At 30.4% G+C, this 18,063-nt stretch overlaps 2 protein-coding genes across 2 annotated transcripts; both read left to right on the top strand.

The window, feature by feature from the left end:
- The first annotated feature begins 424 nt into the window (after positions 1–424).
- On the top strand, positions 425–11,803 carry LOC123294458 (intraflagellar transport protein 140 homolog). Its single transcript, XM_044875490.1, has 14 exons — positions 425–571; positions 722–949; positions 1,027–1,303; positions 1,362–1,631; positions 2,076–3,374; positions 4,117–4,377; positions 4,435–4,664; positions 4,890–5,176; positions 5,790–6,043; positions 6,103–6,434; positions 7,089–7,502; positions 7,564–7,762; positions 7,940–8,268; positions 11,715–11,803. The coding sequence occupies exons 1-13, from the start codon at positions 425–427 to the stop codon at positions 8,263–8,265; spliced, it is 4,524 nt and encodes a 1,507-aa protein (XP_044731425.1). The 3' UTR covers positions 8,266–8,268; positions 11,715–11,803.
- On the top strand, positions 9,060–16,032 carry LOC123296213 (zinc finger protein 184-like). Its single transcript, XM_044877674.1, has 4 exons — positions 9,060–9,128; positions 11,715–11,930; positions 12,587–14,597; positions 15,194–16,032. The coding sequence occupies exons 1-4, from the start codon at positions 9,060–9,062 to the stop codon at positions 16,030–16,032; spliced, it is 3,135 nt and encodes a 1,044-aa protein (XP_044733609.1).
- Positions 16,033–18,063: the final 2,031 nt, after the last annotated feature.

Below are 18,063 nucleotides of genomic sequence, written 5' to 3'. Positions count from 1 at the left end.
GTTCAATCGTAAAGTGTATCATATTAATGTCTTTTTTCAAGGGCCCATTGTAAGTAAGCAACGAAACAAACTAAAAAATAACAGCCTGGAAAGTAGACAATTATTAATCTCTCATAAAATACTCATGAAAAGTTTATATTAGCCCCACAACAAATTTTTCTGGGACGCTTGGTATTTATTATACAAAATATATAAAAATAATTCAAAATTAATAAAAGAAATTATTTTATTACTTTTTAATAAAAATAGGGATATTTAGTGTTTACAGTTTTATTTCATCAATAGTGGTATAATTGCTTGGCAACGCACCTGTCTATAGTGTCAAAAATGTAAACAAAAGGTAACTAAGCAATAACAAAAAATACATAAAAAATGAATTAAAATTGTAACTTTATAAAAAAATAAACAATAAAATTTCATCGCAATGTCATTGTATTTTGATACCCCAGTACAGTTTAAAGAAATTGGTGCTATTACAACCAATGGTGTTTGGCATCCAAGCTCACCATTATTGGCCGTTGCAAGCTATTCCCAAGAACGTGGTGGTTTTGTCAGCATATTCGATGATTTGGTATTTAAAAAGAATTAACAAAATTACTAAACGCACACACTATTTCTACTAATTCAGTCTCTTCGTATTAGATTAGTTTCACGACTTTCTTAAAATTCACTGTATGCACTTATACCCAAGACACAATTTTAACCACCTATTCCGATATAGGGAGAACCGTTAAGAGATGTTGAGACACCATGGCATCCTGTATCACAAGTAACAGCTCTTGCTTGGCGTCCAGAAAAACCATTATTAGCAGCCGGTTGGGAAGATGGTGCTTTACGAATTTGGGATGGATCTGCCTCTGCATTTACTACAGTGCCTGCTCCACATACATCACCTTTGACTCTTTTAGCGTTCAGCGAAAAAGGCGGTCGATTAGTATCCGCAGATTCGGTTAGAATTTTTTTTTCTTCGAATTTTATAAAAACACTATATCACTAAACGATTTCTCTCTCCATTTTTCTCTAAAGGCTGGTTCATTAGTCGGATGGAAAGTCGATTCCCGCAATCAGTTATACACATCCTTTCATCACGATTTAAAAGAAAGTATTACACACATTACATTCCGATTAACCGTCACAAATAATGTACAAAAAGAAATCAATAACTTGGCAAAAGCCGCTGTAAATGGTGATGAACAAGCTTTGGATTTATTCAGTAGTTGGCGACCACGAACAGCAGCTAATCGAATTAATGTTCATGCAAATACCAATGATAATCATTGCTTTTATATTGGAACACAAACAGGTAAATTTGATCCCCTTTCCAAATGAAATCTTATTTTTAACGATTTTCAATTTTTCAGGGGTAGTTTATTATGTTAATCATTCAGGGAGTTGTAGCGAGGTGTTAAATACGGATGGACAACCGTTAATTAGTATTATGTATCATCCTAATAAAGATGCGTTGATTATTATGATGGAAGGATTAAATATTGGCCATTTTGCTGTGGATTCAAATGGCCATTTAACTGAATTGGTTAAAGTAAAACTAAGTGGAAAGTCACAGGCTTTTCGTGGTGCCAATAGTCAAGGTTTAGTTTGGGCTGGATCGGGTCTCTTAGCAATATTAACAGGTAATTACAAATTATGATAATAGAGGTGGGCCATATTTATGAGGAGTTTTTTTTATGAGTATCAACTTTCTAAATTAAAGTGTTATTCTAGCTCTTACCGTTTAGGATTTAAATTGGCTATTAAAGAAACCCGATAAGCTGGGTCCAATCTGATGTCAGAACATGATGTCCCCCAACAAACTCTGCAACTCTTGTTAAAGTTATTTTTTGATTAGTTAACTACAAAACGAGATATTTAGGTGTATAGATTAAAATGGCCCAGCCTATACATGGTCAAGATCAAAGTCTTCTTTTAGATTAAGATCTACTTTCTATATCTATAAGATCTCTTTCTGCCCCTAAGTTTTGTGCGAGATCTTATATTTAGATTATTCTTATATGTTGCAAAAACATGATATCAAATTTTACAAATTTTATGTTTATCTATTTTATCTTAAAATTTAGGTGACATGACAGTTCGAATATGGGATATTGATAACAGTGACAACTATATTTTGTCGACATCAGAACATCATCATCGAATAATTGGTGAAGATCGCGACATTATGGAAAGTGCAATTTTTACTTGTATATCATACTGTAAATTAAACAATATGTTATGTGCGGGAACAAATTTAGGGCAAATCTATTTTTGGCAATACTCTGGTGGATCACCGAATGATAATAAATATATCGAGAATCCAGAAAGTGTCTGGCAGCTAAAAACAATTAATCAAATTAGTGGTACAATTAAACAATTATTTTGGGGATCCATAAATTCTGTTGTTCCATTATTATCCGTAAATTGTATTACTAAAGTTTATATTTTAAAAGAACAAACTTTAAATACATGTTATACGGAGAATATTTGGGCGACCCAAATTAATGCTTCGTCCGTAATTTTAAGTACAGATACGGAAAATGTTACACTAAAATCAGAGATCCAAATTACATGTATGGCAGTATCAAAAGATTATATTGCTATTTCAAATGGAAAAATTGTTACTGTTTATGAAATTATTTGGTCTGAAACCACTGGTGCCTACGAAGAAGCTTATAAATCGTTTCATACAAAATTATTGCAATCATTTTTATGCGAAAATGAAATATTATACATTTATGAAAAGAAAATTATTGTTCTAACAACTTTTGGAATCCAAATCCGTATGTTAAATGGAATCCCTTCCACCACAATCCAAACAATCAGCGAAGAAGGTGAACCAATTGGAATCGATTTAAATAATTCATTCTTAACGATTTACACAATCAACGGATACGTTAAATTAATCGATTTAAGTAAATCGTCCACCGATATTAAATCAATATCGAAAAATGTTTATGAAATGTGTCCCGATTTTGGTGAAATTATTTGGGCGAAATCTAATTCAAATGGTACAAAAATTGCATTCACTGTAGCAAACGCAAATTTAATACCTGATCAAAAAGTATACTTTTTGGATGTGGAAAATGATACTTTAAAAGTATTTGAACACTTTTGTAATGAGCAGAAAGATGATGACGATAATGATGTTAAGGAAAAACTTGATGAAGAAAAAATACAAGCAAACGGTTTAAATAATCATTTGGAAAATAAAAAAGCATGCGCAAATCGCTTACCAGTGAAATTTTTTTGGGATACACAAGATGAACGATTATTTATTTGTAGTGCAAAGAAATTACGTAATAAGAATCAGCAAAATAATTCAGAGGCTGATTTTTATACAAAAACAAATAGTTTATTTTTTTCTGATATTAAAGAAATTCGTAAGTATTGGATGAAAATATTTATGAAACTTTATCCACAGACAAAATTTTTAATTCAGTCTTATCGTTTAGCCAAATTATACATTATTGCCTTTAAGCGAAATACTTCTCGAGAGACTGTAATTAGAGCCTGGATATTAATTTATAGTCGCCATTTTCAGTCAAACAAATTGCAATTTAAACAATTAATTACTGCAGAGAATAAAATTAGAAGCTTTTAGAAAAATAAAATTTTATAAATTAATTATTTAAAAATATTTATTTATTTAAAATAGTGGAATTGCAAATTATAATAAATAAATAAATATTTTTAAATAATTAATTTATAAAATTTTATTTTTCTAAAACTAAATTAAAATGAACTTCCACAAATTAAAGCTCACAACAATTAATTAAAATTAGAAGCTTTCCGCTGAATAATAATGTCACAGGCAAAAGAAGTTAAAGAATTTATGACATCTGGTCTCCGGGATTTCTACCGAAATGAATAATCGTGGCTACGCCTAATCGAACTTTAATATCTCATACATTGGCCCCATACACTTGAACATGAACTTCAGGAAACAGTGACCAGCTAAAACATCCATTATCATTTTTAACTATCGTAATTAATCTTAATCAAGCTGAAGATAAAATCTAGGCAATGATTCTATGTTTATATACTCAATTCAAGTTATTCTGCTCAAAATTTAACGATGCGCCATCTAAACCGATATCTACTAAAATGTATGGTTTTTTTTAGCTTTACATCCAGAAAATCCGTTAGTAATTACAGATCAAATTATTGTAAGTTTGTTTATCACAGACAATCATGAAATTATTTTGAAGGAAGTGCAAGAACTGTATTCTGATGCACAATTAATTGGTTTATGTTGCCCGCACATTGTAACGCTTGAAAATAGTGTAATTAAACGATTATTGTTATCCGATTTTCAAGGAATGGAAAAATATGATACATCACTGAAGAAAGCTTTACTTGATTTCAGCTATTATTTAAGCTTAGGTATTCTATTTATTAATTTAAAAAGCAAAGTCGTTTAAATTGAAAAATAATTTCTAGGAAATATGGATGCAGCAATTCAGGCAATACGTCTTTTACCTAATGGTAGTAATGCTTGGAGGAATTTAGCAAAAGTTTGTGTAAAAACTAAACGTGTAGATGTTGCTAGAATATGTTTAGGTCACGTTGGTGCCGCCAGAGAAGCACGTGCTCTACGTTGTGCAATGGAAGATCCAACTTTAGAACCCGACGCCGTAGTTGCCGTTTTGGCTGTACAACTAGAAATGCTTGTAAGTTATTTCTCCGATTTCGAGTCCCCTTTGATGAAAACTAAGACAAAATGGTTTAACCTCCACTATCAATGGTCTTAACGTATAACACAAACTACTGAAAATATCGAAATCAAAAGCCAAATTTGGCTTTCTGCCTTACAAGACCTATTGACTTGAAATTATCCAACGAAGCGGACAGACATCAACCAATTGCAAATAAAATGCCTACTGATTTTTTTTTAGGATGAAGCCGAACAATTATACAAGCAGTGCAAACGGTATGATTTATTAAACAAATTGTACCAAGGCCGTAATAAATTTTCGCAAGCATCATCAATTGCACAAAAATATGACCGTATTCATATTCGATCAACTGCTTATGCTTGGGCAAAATCTGCAGAACAAGCAAATGATATACCTAGTGCAATATTACACTATGAAGAATCAGGTACACATCGTGATAATGTACCTCGATTACTTCTGGATAAACCAAAAGAATTGGAGGAATATATAAAGAAAAGCAATGATAAGTAAGTTAAGGATATATGAGCGCCAGGGCAATTTTAGGTAAAAGGCTTGATTTTTTTATAAATGAAGTCGGATTAAGTCTAAATCAATACTGAAAATTTGAGGGCGGTTTCCCGATTATTTAAATAAATTAATGACTTCAAAAGCAATCATATGATTTAACATTGGTCTTATGGGAAAACGGTAGATGGAACAGAAAATTTAACTATTTAAATTAAAGTTAAAACCTTAATAAATTATTGAAAACCAAAAAACCCGTTGTACCCGACTAATTAGGGATGTATGAGCACGTTATTGGGACACAAATTTAAAAAGAAAATATATTTTCCATTTTGATGGTGAATAAGTTATAACTTGACTATATAAGACGAAAAGGAAGAATAAAATTTTTTCGATATCCGGAGTAATTTTCAAATATAGAAAATTGAAAATTTTGTTTAAGCAGATATCGAACAATTTTATTCTTATTTTTCGTCTACATTCATGAAATTATAATAAAATTGATCATCAAAATTGAAAATAAGGTACAAATGATTTCAACCACAAATCTAAACTTGTCTTGGCGCTCGTAATACTACATAGTTTTGCAATCTTGCAACTTTTTGCATTTTTTAGAGAATTAATGAAATGGTGGGGACAGTACTTGGAATCAATCGGTGATATGGTACAAGCTTTGCACGCCTATGAAGCAGCTGGTGATTGTTTTTCTCAAGTTAGTGTGTTATGTTTCTCTCAACAAGAAACTCGAGCTGCAAAATTAGCACGTAGTTCGGGTGATAAAGCAGCTGCTTATCATATGGCACGATATTATGAAACTAATGAAGATATTGAAAACGCTGTTGCATTTTTTATTAAAGCTCAAGCTTATGGTAAACAATTTTTGTTTTAATTTTCATGAAAATTTATAAATAAACTTGTAATTTTTTAGCCAATGCTGTTCGATTATGCAAAGAGCATAACATGATCGATGAACTATGGAATATCGCATCACTAGCTACAAAACGGGATAAAATGGAATGTGCAAGATATTATGAAAATATGGGTGATATTGATAAAGCTATTATTCTTTATCATCGTTCTGGCATGATTCATAAAGCATTAGATTTAGCATTTAAAACTAAAAAATACGATACACTACAAGTAATTGCTACAGATTTAGATACAAATTCGGATCCAGCTTTAGTTCAAAAATGTGCAAATTACTTTGTAGAAAATGAACATTACGAAAAAGCTGTGGATTTGTTAGCTATTGGAAAACAGGTTTGTTTCATGGATAAAAAATTTATATTTGTATCTTGGGACAATAAATTATTCAAATGTGTACGAGCTTTTACCGTTCTTTGATTCGGAATAAATAATTAAATGCTTTTGGAACATAAATTTACATACGTTAAGACTTTTCGGATTCAGAATTCTGATGGTCACTCAGAAAACTGACAACACTAGCGGCCTTAGTATGTTAATCGAGTGACATAGTTGGTACAATCCATGTTCCAAGATAAAACGTTATTTCTCTTATTATTTATAATTGAAATTTACAATACTTAAAAAACCCTCGAAAATTATTTCGAGCACGGAACCCTAAAGTCCCACTTGAAAAATATCTTAGAACACTCTCCATTAAATTACCCTTTTCCTTAGAACCTTCTCCAAACTGAACCGATTTTGAGGATCATCGCCTTTTTTTGGTTTGTTTCGGGTACGGAACTCTACACTCGCGCTTGAAACGTAGCTAAGAACACTTTCCATTAAATTACCTTTCAAACGAAACAAAAAAATCAAAATCAGTTCATCCGTTTAGGCGCAACCATGCCATAGACAGACAGACACATGCACACAGATAGCGATCAAACTATAACAATTCTTTTTTTGGTTCGAGGATTAAAAATGGTTCCTTTTATTATTAATTTTTAGTATTTGGAAGCTTTGGATATTTGTCTGCAACATAATGTACAAGTAACGGAAGTATTGGCTGAACGACTTACACCCGAAAAAGATGAAATGGATGAACAAACTCGTATATCAGTATTAGAGAAATTAGCTGAAAGTTTACAAATGCAAGGCAATTATCATTTAGCAACAAAAAAATTTACACAAGCTGGCAACAAAATACGTGCAATGAAAGCCTTATTAAAATCTGGTGATACAGAAAAAATATTATTCTTCACAAATGTCTCTCGACAAAAAGAGATTTATATAATGGCCGCTAATTATTTACAATCATTAGACTGGCAAAATCAACCAAATATATTACGTAATATTATAAATTTTTATTCAAAAGGTCGTGCATTAGATTTATTGGCGAATTTTTATGTTGCTTGTGCCCAGGTAAATTATTTTTTGAATCTAACGTAATCAAAAATTTTACTATTTATATATTAATTTTCAGGTTGAAATTGATGAGTTTCAAAATTACGAAAAAGCTTTAGGTGCATTAACTGAAGCTAGTCGAGCTTTAAGTAAAGTAACAGCACCCCAAGATCCGGGAAGACATAGACGAGCTAATGATATTGTAAATGCTCAAATGACTGCAATTAAACGATTTGTTGACTGTCGGCGATTATTTGAAAGAGGTGATATTGCTGGAGGTAAGTTGAAATTGACACAACTGCATTTCCATATAAGGTATCTTTACAAAACGGTCCAACTGTTTCGAAAGTGAAACATGGAAAAATAATTGGACCGTTTGAGCACCCGACACATTCAACTAACCTTTGACGGTACAATTAGTTCTTTTTCTTTTAAAATTGTTTAATTGCTTTAAGGTATGAGTCAATGTCGACAATTAATAAGCTCTGGTGATTCAAACATCGAAAAATATGTCCGTAAAGGTGATATCTATGCTGTAATGATTCAACACAGCTTAAATGCAGGTGATACCGCAGAAGTTAAACAATTACTTGTTGAAATGAAACAATATCTAGCAACAACAAATGTTAGCCTAACATATTATTTAAGCAGTGATGTTATACAATTACTAGCTAAAACTTTAGGAATACCTTTAAGTTCATTATTACCACAAAAAAATGTTAGTGAAAATTCACCTGAAGAAAATGAACAAGAAATACAAGAAGAAGTAGATGATGCTTAAAATGTATGTATTTATTATATGTATTTATATAATTAAAAGAAAATAAATTACGTAATACGAAACTATATATGATATTAATTACATTCATTAGATTTAATTTACATACCTGTTGAATGATGTCATTTTATAATTAACTTGGAAAAACAAAAAACAATTTCAGTATAATTAGATTATTGTTTGTTCCCATTTTGAAAAAGTGATTTTTAAAAAAATAACGTACACAAAAAAAAAACACAACATCTAAAGGCAAGAGAATAAGCTCGACTATTATAAGTTCTAAAACGACGCCATTTAGTTAAATTGATAAATTAATTAATTAAAACAAAAATTAATAAAACAAGTATCAATTAAAAGTTCTAATTAGAATCAAATAAATAATGATGTGTTATCATTTAAATAAAAATTGCTATCATTTAAAGATGACTTAAATTATTGTTTACAATATAATTTGGCGCCATGACACTTAACATGTTTATTATTGAGTTCGTCTTGAAGTTCTAAATAATTTTTTTCAAATAATTCATATTATTTTCATAATAATTCAGTGTCAATGTGTAATTGAAATATAATTAAACAATGTTATTAAAAATTACATCAACATAATTACGTAAATAACATAAAAAATTGTGTTTATAAATATTATTATGACTTTTTTCATAATGGCTTCTTTCTCCCCTCATCTAAAAGACAATGACAGTGGCGAATTTCACGTGATTTATATATGAATAATATTGTTATTGTATTTTTTCATAATAAATATTTTGTGAATAATGAGTGATAAATAATTATTTAAGATGAATTCGAGTGATCATAATATTATACCGACTTCAGGTGCCCCACCGATACCCATTACGTCATCTGAGGTTTGTTTTAGTAATGAGTATTGATATTTACTAATAAATATAGGTAAAAAATAATACACCAGGCTTTAATAATATGATTTGTATTTATCGATTTGTTTTAATTATTTTTTAAAATGCGTCTATTGCACTCCACTTGCATCGAATGAAATGCGTTTCTTTGTTACCAATTTAGAGACCTTGAACTTGTATAAGAAGTTCGTTTCATTCAAATTCTCATTTGTTTTATAATGAAAATGACAGTTCTCAAAATTTATTATTTATTTTTAGATCCATTCTAAATACGTAATAGGAGGTTGAATGCTTCTTTTTTTTTCTAAAATCTGTATCAGCTTACGTTATGTTTTTATTATGTATTAATAACTAGTAAACAAAAAAATATATGATCAAATATTGCAAAACCGGTGTTCAAATTGTGTGAAAAAATTTATATGAAGCAATTGAAAATTGTATTTTGCTTTTATCAGTTTATCTTAAACGTAATCGAATCGAAGCCAATAAAAATTTCTGACACTTTTCAACTCTAAATTTTGTATGATTGAAAATAATTTTAAATTATTCTTTTTTATTAAAATTGAAATTTTGGTTTAGTTTATTTGTAAATTAATTCAGACAAAATTTAGATTTTAATATCTTCCATTAAATACACAGATTGTTTTAAAGCTCGTATGACTGTCAATTCATATTCTATGCCTGTGCAGTACGTGCTCGTAGTTTTTTCATTCAATATAGGGTGCCAAATGCAGGGATCTCAAGTGTGATAATCCATTTTCAAATTATAGGTACAGATTTGTATATACAGGGTGTACCATGACTCGATGGATATTACATAAGAGCGTATTCTTTGGACAATTTTAAATTGAAAGTGCCTTTTATAGTTTTGTCCAAAACGCAATAGTTAAGGAGTTATGGGCACTATTTTATTTAGCCAATAAAGACATTATTGAGTAAAGTAATTTAATGTTTCATTAATTAAATATTTTTCTTCGTACACTGTTAGAGGAACTATTTTTGACCATGTTAAGAATAGCTTCTTAGCCGGATAGTTCTTGCTGTACGAGACGTTCTGCATTAGCTTTATGAAAATTATTTTTGTCTACCAAAAGATGATGCATTAAGAGCAATTATTTATTAGGAATTTAAGCGAAACACGCTTAAATTTTCATATAAACTAAATTTATTTTAATAATTTTTTTCTTGATTTAAATATAAAATATATCAGGTAGTTTGGACCCCAAAACAAATTGTATTTTTTATTTTGTTGATTTTGCTAGTGAAGTACGAAATTTGAATTCCATTCAAATTGCTTACAAAATCTTGTGATGTTCAAGAAATTGATTCTAAAATTTCTGTTGCTAAAAAATAAAAAATTAAATTGTTTGAATCCAAGGAATCATAAAATGCGTTTTTCGAAGTTAATTTCAATGTTTATCTAAAATTCTTCATTTAATTTAGCCAAACATTTTTGTTCAGCCTGTATTATTATAATACCAAAACATAAGTTTTTTCGAAATATATAATGACTCCCATACTACAATTTAAAATGAAGTCACAATTTTTATACAGAATGTTACTATTAAGACAGGCTTGTCATTTAATTAAATTACAGCTTTTTAAATGAATACATTATTTACAACCATATATAATGCGATTGATATTGATAAAAGCTAATTTTTAATACGTTTTTATTAGCTTGGTATTAACTATGTATCTCTGTAACGGAATTGAAACTTCGCACAACTATCAAGAACCGATGGCAATACAATAATTTAATCCGATTATTCTGACCAGGATTACCGATTTTATATTATTAAATAATTCAGAATTGCCGATTTTATATTATTAAACAATTCAAATAATTATGGTGGAAGCGCTGATAACATTCCATAATATTAATAAATAATAGTTTAAAAAACTAAAAAATATCCTTTTGTAGTCAGCAGAACTAAAAAGTAGATAATAGATAGTTAAATAAGTTAAATAAAACATTACTAGCTGAACTAAAAAATAACAAATAATTTCGTTAAAGTTTAAAGAAAAAAGATAGAAGGATTAAGAATCGTTTTATCGTAAAAAAGCGTGGGATGCTTTTTAAGATAATTTATAATGATTTTATTTTTACGAATATCTGCCAATAAAACATTTATAATAATTGAAATATAGCACCCCACGCTTTTTTACGATAAAAAGATTTTTTTCTTAATAACTCGATTTTTTTTTAAACTTATAGAAATTATTGTCTACTTTTCAGTTCAGCTAGCTACATATCACTTGTCAATCAATGTTTTATAATTCTGGGGCCATTTATCAGTGGCTATAGCGCCTGAACGGAAAAAATCTGTAAACGAAATCAGAAAATTTATTCTGAAATGAAGCTGTACTTCTCTATTTTGTATTTGTTTCTGCATATGCTTGAAGGAAAGGGAGAGCAGTCTCACTTCAAAATAAATTCACTCTGAACTACTGAACTACTTTTCGGTTCCCTCTGAATCTCTAATGTCTATCTTAGAGGTGAATGAAATCCTAGAACCAATAATTTAACAAATTGTACATATCTTCAGTTTTGGATTAAGATAATTTTTGTTTCAGGATTCAAATCGTGGTAATCAACATCAGACCACGACCACAACAGTTCCAACGGATTTGAGAGTAAATCCAACTGCGTTAAATGCAGTTGCATTATCAAGTGTTGCCAAATATTGGGTACTCACTAATTTACTACCTGGACCAATACCACAGGTTTCAGTTTATGGCCTTCCAACCACCACAACAACCACAAAGGTTGAAAATGGAAAATCTGGACAGGTACACAATAATTTAATATATTTAAAATACCCGTATATATTAATATTATAAATGTGAAAGTAAGTTTGTTTATTTGTTACCCTCCACGCAAAAACTACGCAATGAATTTTAATGAAACTTTACAATAATTTAGCTTATACATCAGAATAACACATGAACTATAATTTATAAAGATATATAAAAAAAATCAAAAAAATTAAATTTATTCTTTGAACCTTCACTGCGTCCATCTATGAACATCATTGTTAAGCGTAAATTAAAGTTTCTGTAAAAAATGGTGAACGAGATTCAATTTATGACCATCTGTTCAACCAGGGTTTTCTGCTATAATCAATGCATTATGACTATTTTTCATTTTAAAAAAATTTTTAAAACTGTAGAAATACTTTTACCTGTGTAAAACAATCCCTATTCTTATTTCAAGTGTTATGGAAGAGGGATAAGTGAAAAAAGGGAGGTGAAGGCTCTAATGCGATAGTCTTTACTTTTAAACCCAGCGAAGTGGGCGAGTGCCAAGCTAGTATTTTGTATAAATACAATTTCATGTTTTTAGAGTCAGACTATTCTAAAAATTAAATTTCCTTCTTAAAAACTTTTGTATAAACTTTAAACCATTTTACACAATTTCGAATTTTACTCAAAAATTATTTTTCTAGGATACAATGTTTCAACAACATTCTAGTATATTATCAACGGACTCCTTACTGTTACCACATCATAATTCCAGTTTAACTACAAGTGGTCTAAACACCCAACAAGTACCAGTTAGTATTTCAACATCACAAGGTGTCACAAATATCACAATACCAACATCAATGTCACATCTACAAACTGTTGACACCAGTAATCAACAAGTGAATCAACAAAATGATAATTCACATCATAACCAACAACAAAGCAATGAGCAACAGCATCAACAATTAAATAATTCTAATTCGAATCAACAGCATCAACAAAATCAACAAAGCATTGTACAAGTCCAAGTACAAGACAACTTAGTGAGTGTTATTGAAGAACAAAAAGATACAAAAGCACATTTAGCACATTTAACGCAAGAATTGAATCAACAGGAAGAGAATCAATTCAAAATCGAGAATCAACAACAAAATTTAACTGTTCAACAGTTACAACAATTAGGTGTTCATCATGTCTTAGATGAATCCGTGCTAAAATCTGATAATTCTTTAACGATCCAACAAGAAAGTGATCCATTACAGATTGTTAAAGATGAAAAAGATAATTCAGCGAAATTATTAAGTGGAGCACAATTTCAGATACCTGATTTAAAGACTACGGGACATCATATGATGGACGTGCGCACTGTTGATGGCAGTATCGTTAAAATATCAACTGGAATTCAAGAACAAGATCTTGCGAAAACACTTGGTGTTGAAATGGTGTCTAGTATGTACAAGGTAAATGTTGAAGATATCAACCAACTACTAGCGTATCATGAAGTTTTTGGTAAATTACAAAATGATATCACTCCAACCTCACCAATTGTCACGCAAAATAGTACGCATATTGTTACAAACACATCGGCCGCTGTAACCGGAAATGTAAATATTCAATCACCAAATTTAAATATTGTAAAAACAGATCAAGAAGTGACGACTACTACACTAAACCCAGCGACAGATGCATCCGGGGCTGTGGTTAGTACGGGAACACATGTATGTGATTTATGTGGAAAAATGTTTCCATTCCGCTATCAAGTTATTGTACATCGACGGTATCATGCTGAACGAAAGCCTTTTACCTGTCAAGTTTGCGGCAAAGCATTTTCATGTGCCGCAGAATTGACAGGTCATGGAAAATGTCATTTAGGTGGTAGCATGTATACGTGTGCGATATGCTTTCACGTATTTGCTAATGCTGCCTCTCTAGAACGACACATGAAAAGGCATTCCACTGATAAACCATACGCATGTACAATTTGTGGGAAATCATTTGCACGTAAAGAGCATTTAGATAATCATACACGGTGTCATACAGGTGAGACCCCATATCGATGTCAGTATTGTGCGAAAACGTTTACACGCAAAGAGCATATGGTGAATCATGTACGTAAACATACCGGCGAAACACCTCATCGTTGCGAAATCTGTAAAAAATCATTTACACGTAAAGAACATTTCATGAATCACGTAATGTGGCATACCGGAGAAACGCCACATCATTGTACACTTTGTGGTAAGAAGTACACCCGGAAAGAACATTTGGCGAATCATATGCGATCCCATACAAACGATACACCATTTCGGTGTGAGATTTGTGGAAAATCATTCACACGAAAAGAACATTTCACGAATCACATTATGTGGCATACAGGTGAAACACCGCATCGGTGTGATTTCTGTTCGAAAACATTTACACGTAAAGAGCATTTGTTGAATCATGTGCGTCAACATACCAATGAATCACCACATCGGTGTGGATACTGTTCGAAGTCGTTTACACGTAAAGAGCACTTAGTTAATCATGTGAGACAACATACTGGAGAAACACCTTTCCGATGTAGTTATTGTCCAAAGGCATTCACACGTAAAGATCATCTAGTAAATCATGTGCGTCAACACACTGGTGAATCACCGCATAAGTGTACATATTGTACGAAAAGTTTTACGCGTAAAGAACATTTGACAAACCATGTGCGCCAACATACAGGTAAATAAAAAATATTTATTACCGCTAATAGTCTACTCATCTAAGATTTAAAATGCAGCACTTTCAGAGTGAAATAAAATTACAAACTATTTTTTTTGGACTAATTTCCCTTTATAGTAATACTTATTTTGATGTTTTTATACTTATTTTGATAAGTATTAATACATATTTTGATGTTTTTAACGATTTTTTTACACAATTATTCTACTTACCGTGTTTTGTCAAATTCCGAAACAAACATTCCCGTGAGAAAATTGCAAAATTAGAGACAAATTTTTTTAGCCTCCCATTTCGATAAAACATAATACATAAAGAATTTTTTATCCAAATAATGCACAAATCGGGTCCATCAGATTATTGGATGCATAGTTTTTGAGATATTATCTTAATTCACATATAAAGATCGATCCATCGAATCGAATTCGAAATGAACTAGATTTTCTTGACTTAAAACCTAATTAGATGCTATAGAAAATCTAATCGTGTAGTTTTTTACATGAAAATATGACGTTTTATATAATTGTTCGTATCACAAAATATTTTTAGTTTGATATGGTAAATAATTTGTAGTAATAAATATGATTATTTTTTTGCAGGTGAATCGCCACATCGTTGTCAATATTGTTCAAAATCATTCACACGTAAAGAACATCTTACAAATCACGTTCGAATACACACCGGTGAATCGCCACATCGTTGTGAATTCTGTCAGAAGACATTCACACGTAAAGAGCATTTAACCAATCATTTACGGCAGCATACGGGAGAAACACCTCATTGTTGTAACGTGTGTTCAAAACCGTTTACGCGTAAAGAACATTTAATCAATCACATGCGTTCACACACTGGTGAACGGCCATTTGCTTGTACCGAGTGTGGTAAATCGTTCCCGCTAAAAGGAAATCTATTATTCCACCAACGATCGCATAACAAAGGTGCAAACGCTGAAAGACCATTTAGATGTGATTTATGTCCGAAAGATTTTATGTGTAAAGGTCATTTAGTGTCACATAGACGATCACATAGTGGTGAAAAACCGCATGCATGTCCCGATTGTGGTAAAACATTTGTTGAAAAAGGTAATATGTTACGTCATATGCGTAAACATAATACTGATGCCGCAAATAGCACGACAAATTCGGCGGTGACAACAATAGCAGCTGTTGCTGCCAATACTGTGGTGACAAATGTTACAACAGCTCAAGTACAACAACAACAGCAGCAAAATTCACAAACTAATCAGAACACAACTAGTTTACAAATACCACAAGTGACACAATCGCAACAAACTTTGGCGGCTCAAGTGGCCGCAGCTAATCAAGCTGGTGTTATTTCACAAACGGTACCCACTGTTGGCCATATGCAAATACATCAACAAGGTAATCGACCTGTTGTTGTACCCACACCAAATGGTAATGTTTTAGCGTCTTATTAAAAATTTTACTTTTTTTATTTTAATCAAAAAAGGTCCGTAGGTATACCCCAAAAAATATTTTTTTATTGGACATCCGTCCATTGATCTGTCCCGTAATGCATTGGTTTCTGTGAAAATATTGAAATCGGTTTGAAAGCGCCTTGAAATTTTGTACGCGTTTTAATAAAACTAAAGAGTCAAATAAAAAAATTTTCTTTTATTTTTAAATTTATACTCTAAATCGACGTTTTGCGGATTCTTTGCTAGGTTTCATATGGGCAATTTAGTCATATAATTTTCCACAGTGACGGTTTTATTTATATTTTGAAGCTTTCTCCTATGAAATTTTTTTTTGCCTTGTAAATTTTGAAGTTACTTCATTTATTTTACGAGAGCGTTTTTTCAAGACACGATGAATTTTGACCAAATTTATTAAATTAAGTCGCCAATATGAAATTAATGTTTCTAAGAAAAAAAATTATATTCACTCGAAAGAAACACGGCAAAACAGATCAATTACGATGCCCGAAACATTAGAGTGGTAACTTAACTTTAGTGGAACATTATTACGTGATTAGAGTTTCGATTAAACGTACTAATAATCGAAACACCAATCTATAACGTTCCATTAAGTTATTACTCTTTCGATAAGGTTTTACAAAAATCTAAATTTGATTTTTGAAAAACCCTTTTAAATCGATTCTTTTAAATTTTAAGAAGATATTTTTAAGTTAACATTTTGAATAACCGCAAATTCATAAAAACTACATTAAGATTTAAAAAATAAACGTTTATAAATAGCAAACCTATAATCGATAAGTTTAATAATAAAAGTGTACATTTTTTAAACAATTTATATTTTTTTTTTTGTGTCTACGTTTTAATTTAAGAATGCGTATTTCTTTTCAATTTCGACTAAATACCTACAAACCGACCATACGGGCTGCCCTGAAAGTCAATGTTTTCATTTGCAGAGCCAACAGAATGACTCATGATTCATCAAAATATGACGGAAAACTTTTACATTTGAATTTCGAGAAAATCGAAACCTAGATTTGTTTTTCGAGTTCCAAAGCTATAAAATACTACGTTTTGAACACTTTATAAAAAGAAGAAGTTAAACAAGTGAACGGCCGTTTTAAACGCACCAAAGTTTGAACGCTCGATTCATAGCATTAGTTATATAACGATTTTAAACGCTCGTAAGTAACGCATCCCTCCAGAGACGAATGTATACGGTGATAACTATGCTTTACTAGAGATACGCAATACAAAAAATAATCTAGGAAATGAATAAATTGTCAAATTTAATTTTGATCTAGTATCCAATTTTCACGAATTTCACAAGTCCATAGTTGAATTTTTTGATTTGTCATGAGTTGATTCTGTTCTCCTTTCGAAGATCAGCCTTGACTTTCAAGACACCCTATTACGTTAATTTATAATTTATTTTATTCAAGCCATCAATTTTTTTTTTTAATAAAAAAATGTGTAATTATATGACTAACAAAAACAAATTTCTACAAGCCTAAGAAAAATGTTTACGATTATATGAAAACAAAAATTTTATATTGACATAATATAGTTATTTCCATATGAATGAATAGTGATTTGTAAAAAAAAAATAAAAAATTTTTTTAAAGAAGGGTAGTAGAAAGTTAAATTAACCATTATATAAATAAATATATATGATATAAAATATACATAATTATCAAGGATTAAAAATATATATATATATATATTATATACTTTTTGAAAATTAAATCTTAAGATTGACCAGAAATATACATACATGCAAACAAAATTTAGATTAGTAAAATGTATATCACAATAATATTATTGGGTGCATTCATTTACAGTGTTTTATAAGCGATGAATGTTAATAGGAAAATTGTACCCCGTGATTTATAAAATAAGTATCAATTGTGAATTCGAGTTCGCCACTTTCATGCAAGTTTTATTTAGAAGATATATTTATTCTAAGAGGAACTCTAATCCTGCAATGTATGATATGAAATGTGTACAGTGGTTGAAATACTAACTGTAAACTAA

The sequence above is a fragment of the Chrysoperla carnea genome, chromosome 3, assembly GCF_905475395.1.
Source record: "Chrysoperla carnea chromosome 3, inChrCarn1.1, whole genome shotgun sequence".
NCBI classification, from domain to species: Eukaryota; Metazoa; Arthropoda; class Insecta; order Neuroptera; family Chrysopidae; genus Chrysoperla; species Chrysoperla carnea.
Note: the sequence above shows the minus strand (reverse complement) of the source record. Positions and strands in the feature narration are given on the sequence as shown.